General features: G+C 35.6%; 1 protein-coding gene across 1 annotated transcript; it reads right to left on the bottom strand.

The window, feature by feature from the left end:
* Positions 1-954: 954 nt before the first annotated feature.
* On the bottom strand, positions 955-2,593 carry LOC145807893 (G-type lectin S-receptor-like serine/threonine-protein kinase LECRK3). Its single transcript, XM_082906884.1, has 3 exons — positions 2,303-2,593; positions 1,807-2,144; positions 955-1,719 (listed from the first exon to the last, which is right to left on the bottom strand). The coding sequence occupies exons 1-3, from the start codon at positions 2,591-2,593 to the stop codon at positions 960-962; spliced, it is 1,389 nt and encodes a 462-aa protein (XP_082763010.1). The 3' UTR covers positions 955-959.
* Between the last annotated feature and the right edge of the window lie 3,130 nt (positions 2,594-5,723).

Here is a 5,723-nt window from a genome sequence, read left to right as displayed (position 1 = left end):
TTGAAACAATTCAAACAAAATAAAATAAAACTTACAGTTTTTATTTTGTAGAACCGAATAAATAATTCAAAGACCAAGTCGAGTGTGTGATACTCTGTCCTTAAGTCAGATTCGCCCCGTTACGGTGCTTACGGTTGAGTGGCGTCTATCTCGCAGGATACAATGATCTTAATCAATTTGTAGTAGCACTCCATAATAAATTGTTCGGCGAACCAAACCTGTGATCTAACTCTCTGAATATTTATTCTAAAACTAATATATGAAGAATAAATGCACTAGAACAAAATGGACAGCAAAGAGACAAATATTCAGACTGATTTTCGGATACTAACCACTGTTGGAAAGTTGGTATATATAGGCAAAACTGCTGTCCGAACAGGTACCATAATTTGAATGAACAGATGTGAATTCAAATGAACAGGTGCAATCTATTTCAAACAGATTTTTCCCATTGTACATGGAACAGTTTTTTTTCCTCCAAATAATTTGAAAAAGTAGCCGTTGGTGGACTAAGTTCTAAACTGTTGGAATATATTTTATTATTAAACTATTTGAATAGTTTAATCAAAAAATACTAAAGGTGAAAAAGTTTTATAAAACTGTTTGGAAAATATATATATTAAACTATTTGAATAGTTTAATTAATAAAGGAAGAAGTACAAATTTTAGGAAATCACTAAAGAACTTAAAATTTGAATTTAGATTTAAATTAAAATGCCACAATAATTTTTATTGAAAAAATTCAAATGAATTTTATCTAAAAAATTAATGTTAGACCCGAAAACGATGTCAACTTCACATTCACTCAAAAATGGTTTTGACGTTCCGTCTTCACCGTGTGACTTGCCACGCGGCAAGGAACACTTCACTTCTTCGGACCCACCCCCAAACACTTCACCTCTTCGGACCCACTCCAAAAGAGGTTTGAGGCTCACTCAATCTTAGGCTAAAAAATATGCCTATATTAAATATTTTTCCAACATAGCCAACCCAAAGTCAGAAATCCGAGCATTGTAATAATCATCAAGAAGTATGTTCTGAGGCTTTATATCGCAATGGATGATCTGGGTACTACATTCTTCATGCAGGTACACAAGTCCTCTGGCAATCCCCAATGCAATTTGGGTCCTTTGGTTCCAACTTGGCTTCTTTTCCCCAAAGAGAAAGCTTGCTAAAGTCCCATTGCTCATGAACTCGTACTCTAACATCCGATGTTGTCCTTCATCACAAAATCCGAGCAGTCGGACCAGATTCTTGTGATGTGTCTGCCCAATTACATTTACTTCAGTTTTGAATTCCTTCTCTTTCTCTTGAACCACCCTATCTAGTTTCTTCACTGCAACAACAACTCTGGAACCCATCTGTATCGCCCCTTTGTAAACAATACCAAAAGCTCCGCTTCCCAGTTCTTCCTTGAAACCATTTGTAGCTTCTACAAGCTCTTTGTAAGTAAAACAACGAAGATTAGTCTCCACAGCACTGTGATTGCCATGATGACTTTCTATGCTTTTCTCGTGGTAGATGAGGAAAAAGCCCAAGCAAACAGCACCAATCAATACAAAATTGATGAACACAGAGCTACCCAATAGAACCGATCCAGCAAGAATTAAGGCCCCCTGGTTCTTCTTTGTTTCTGGACCCGGAGGAGAAGGAAGAATTCGAGGAGGATCGCTTTTCCTAAACTTCACGAAAGCATGACAATTAACAACACTGTCCTCTCTCCCATATCAAAGTGGCAGCTTCTTCTTCCAGCAACTACCCTCTCCCAAAATGGCAACAGCACAAAAACAGTCATTGATGCAAGACCTTTTGCACTGCACCTCAGTCGCAGGCGCCAAATGTTCATAGTCAGATGTTGGCCAATCAGTATTGATTAGTGTCTCAAAATCGTAGATATCTTCCGCAGAATTGATGTCATCTTCTAAACAGTTTTGTGTGAAATTTGGCTTGCAGCTTCCATACGTATTGTTTGGATCAAGTAACGAACACCCTGGCGGGCATTTGCAATCTGGCCTTCTATAATCACTGAGTCTGCAAATGCTGTTAAACCCACAAGCCCCACTGCCTTCAGTTCCAGCAATATCAACACATATATTATCTGGCTGTGACCAAATAGGAGTCCACTTTGTACTGCTATTGAAAGTCTTCAGATGATAATATTGGGTGAAAACTCCATCAAAATTCCGAGTTGCTCTGTGAAAATATTCAGTAGCTGGGAACAACATGCTTTGTGGTTTGATATAGAATCTTTGGTTATTCCTTCTCAATATGTACATGAAAATCCTGTGTGGTCGAAGATCACTTGGTAACCAGAATTGGACGAATTGGAGGGATCATACGTGTCGCTGATATAGTAAGCAGCATAAGGAAAATTGGTAGCCATGTCTCTGGTATTAAGGACAAGATTCCCATCCAGTAGCAAACGGAATTGAAACCTTCCCTGCGAGAAATTGGTCTCCGAAAGGCAAGAATTCAATACCCCACCGGACTCCATAATCTGTGTTGGCAACATGGTATCAGTTGGATGTTTGAAACTCTCCCATAGATAGAAAGAATCGCTGCGCACAAGTACAAAGTTGCCAGTATCATTCATAAACCATAAGCAACATTGTTGAGCTGAGAGTTCCACAATTCTTTGCCTTGAGGGTCACTGAGCACTAGCCCTCTGTCAACAGTTAGGCCTAGTTTGGAACCAATTGAGACAGGGACACCATCATACCCATACCAGACAATGGTTTGGTCTGGTATTTGGTGATACCAACTGGAAAGCAAGAAGAGATTCTTTTCCTCAAGTGGCTTAAACCCAAATGCAAAAACACCAGAGGGTGACAGCCATGGGGTGTCCTTGTTATTTGCAGCGATAGATGTACCCACAGCCACGATACCATTAGTCTGAGCAACAGTGGAAAATGGCAGGAGAATGAAGGGTAACAAGAAGAAGAGTGGATGATGACGTAGAGAACAAGCCATTGATAGATTGATCAAGCTCGATTTGGGTAGATGGAAATGAATAAATAAAAAAAAACAAAGACGAAAGTGTTTTTGTTTTTCTAGGCAAAGGAAAAGACTTTAAAGTCAATCTGTACATTTCAGCAAAGACTTCTATCCATAGCATAATTTCAAATGTATCCCTTCCTTCTACTTGGTCTTTGGTCAACATTCTTTAATATTATTACCCCTAAGAAAAGACAACATTGTGGATCACTAGTATGGTTTCAATGACACTATCAGAGCCACATATATAGCTGCCTGGAGCATTAAAAGTCTAAAATATCGATAATTGTCATAATGTTGGACTTATTTTCACCTCACATGATATGTGCAATACAAAAAAGACGAGTTTAAATGGAATGACAATTAATAAAAATGAGAATTGGCTAGCTTGTAATTTTAAAGAATTAATGAGAAAAGTACTTTTATAATAATCCCATTGATTGTGAATTCATTATATCTATAATGAATTAGGTATTAACTTGGCTATGAATGAATTATATAGTGAACAGATCAATACACATGTACTAAGTGGGGAGGATTAACTTTTTATACATGGAAAAAATTTGAAAATAAGTTTCAAGCCTATATGTTTTTGAATCACTAAATATCATGCAAAAGAAATAAATAAATATTTGCCATGCTCTCATATGTATCCAATTAGTCAAGCACCCTCAAGTGCGCTAATAAAGTATTAAAATTGTATTACTTTATATTTACATCATATATTAGTTAAATCTTCAAATTGATAAGTATTAAAAAGTGTATTTATTTATTTATTTATTTTATTAGGGAATTCTCAACATTTGATTATTTCTAGTATTCTCAACATTTGATGGGTGCCTTTACCAACAAAACCTTGTGTTCGTTTCGTAAGTTCAAAATTGAAATAGCCCACACAGTTTCCAGCTTTTTTATTTTCTCCCATAAATAAAAATAAAAAATCCAAAAATATCGTTAAAGTATCACGACACATATAAAAATTCATTAAGAATGCAAGAAAATAAGGAAAATTCTACTTAGATCACCAATTTAACTACTTACACTTTTAAAATTTAATTTTTTTTGTTAGACTACTATTAACACATGCTTAAATTTTTTGGACACCCTAATTTCTAATTTTTCTTTTATTACAATTATACCTTAAAATAAAATTACATTAAATGAGATCATTTAATAGAACACCCACCTACCAAATAGGAACTAACACTATATAATATTGCACACCCACTCCCACCTCCACCTCTAACTCTATGTATTCCAACTTTCTAAACCTTAAACTTGTTACTCTTCATAACCATCTTAAACCTTGAATGTATCCTCTTCATCACCATCATAAACCCTCTTGAATTAGAAATCTTGAACCAAAAATCTCTTTTCCAGTGAAACGTATTACTCTTGATCAGTTATTTCACCTTGTAAAGCAATGGGGGACGATGACAACAATTCTGATAAGGTTGGTTTTTCATTGGTAAGTTTATCTGTCTTATACTAACATTCTCGATCATTTTCAATCATTGTTTTTTTGTTCAAACTGTTCGGTACTGGTTTCTGGCTATTAAGATTATGTTCAGTAACATAATACTAAACACAAACGTTTAGTTCAATATATAGGTTCTGAACAGTTTGTAAATAGTTGGTAATGTTGAACCGAATATAACCTTTATTTTCAGCACTGTGTCAAATGGTTCAATTTTTGTATCTTCAACACCAAATCGTGTTTTTCATGAAGGTTTTTCCCTCTAAAACTCCCTTTTATGCCGAAATAAACCAAAAAATAAAAATGTGATAGGAAGAAAATAGGCAATGCTATTGATAAGATGGGGAGTCGATATTTACCTAAGAGGAATTTTGGACAAGTTTTCTATAATGGCAGACAGGAATTTCCGATGAGTTTTTTGATGGTATTCCTCGGACACCATTGAGTTGATTCCTCCTTTCATTAAGAGTTGACATGAATTTCAATGATGGACCGTCGATGCAATATGCTCTTCACTGAGGCAATGGTGTTTACTGATGTAATGACCGTTAGCATTCTTTTCAATAGGAGATGGACGGTCATCAAAAGGAGAAGGAGAGAGGGTGTGCAAAATTAGGTTGGTGTGCCTTAGGTGTGATAATATTATGAATAAGTGTAAATTTGGTATTAAGTGGGGTGTTCAAATAACTTTTATTGAAATTTAGGGTTTACAGTGGGGACTCAAAGAAATGGGGGATCTAAAGAATTTAGACAGGTGCTAATAGCAACCCTTTTTTATTTTATATTTTTTAAAATTTCTATAATTCTTTTATTACCTTCATCCCTAATCTTCCTCCTCCTCCTTTTTACACCCAAAACCTAAAACCCTAACCCTAATTCTCTCCGATCACCACCACCTCCATTGGCCCACTACTAGCGCTGCCACTCTACCACTCTAAGGCCATGTTTGATTCACAACACTAATAGTGAAGTATTAATAATCCCATCAAATTAGTGTGGTATTAACTATCCCATCCCTACCCCATTACTAATAATCCTACAAATTTGTTGGATTAATTATCCATTAGATTAATAATCCTAAATCAAAATGTCAAAACAAACATAGGATGATTGGGCCCACGGATTAATAATCCTAATCCCATGCTTTAATCCTTCCAATCAAACATGCCATAATTGTATTAGTTCTTTACAATTGCAGCCCAACAAGTAAAGAAAAACCCAGCCTTACCCGACATAGATATGGAGGTCACTT

Source organism: Camellia sinensis, chromosome 14 (genome assembly GCF_055761805.1).
Source record: "Camellia sinensis isolate YWXY chromosome 14, ASM5576180v1, whole genome shotgun sequence".
NCBI lineage: Eukaryota > Viridiplantae > Streptophyta > Magnoliopsida > Ericales > Theaceae > Camellia > Camellia sinensis.
This window is presented reverse-complemented; position numbering and strand designations above follow the sequence as displayed.

What these genes read in the sequence shown, in the direction of transcription:
- LOC145807893 (XM_082906884.1), bottom strand. Translation starts at nt 2,593, where the DNA reads ATGAATGATACTGGCAACTTTGTACTTGTGCGCAGCGATTCTTTCTAT. An exon ending in CGTCCAATTCTGGTTACCAA is followed by an intron (nt 2,145 to 2,302) that starts GTGATCTTCGAC and finishes TATCATCTGAAG; the next exon opens with ACTTTCAATAGCAGTACAAA. An exon ending in ACTGAGGTGCAGTGCAAAAG is followed by an intron (nt 1,720 to 1,806) that starts GTCTTGCATCAA and finishes TTGATATGGGAG; the next exon opens with AGAGGACAGTGTTGTTAATT.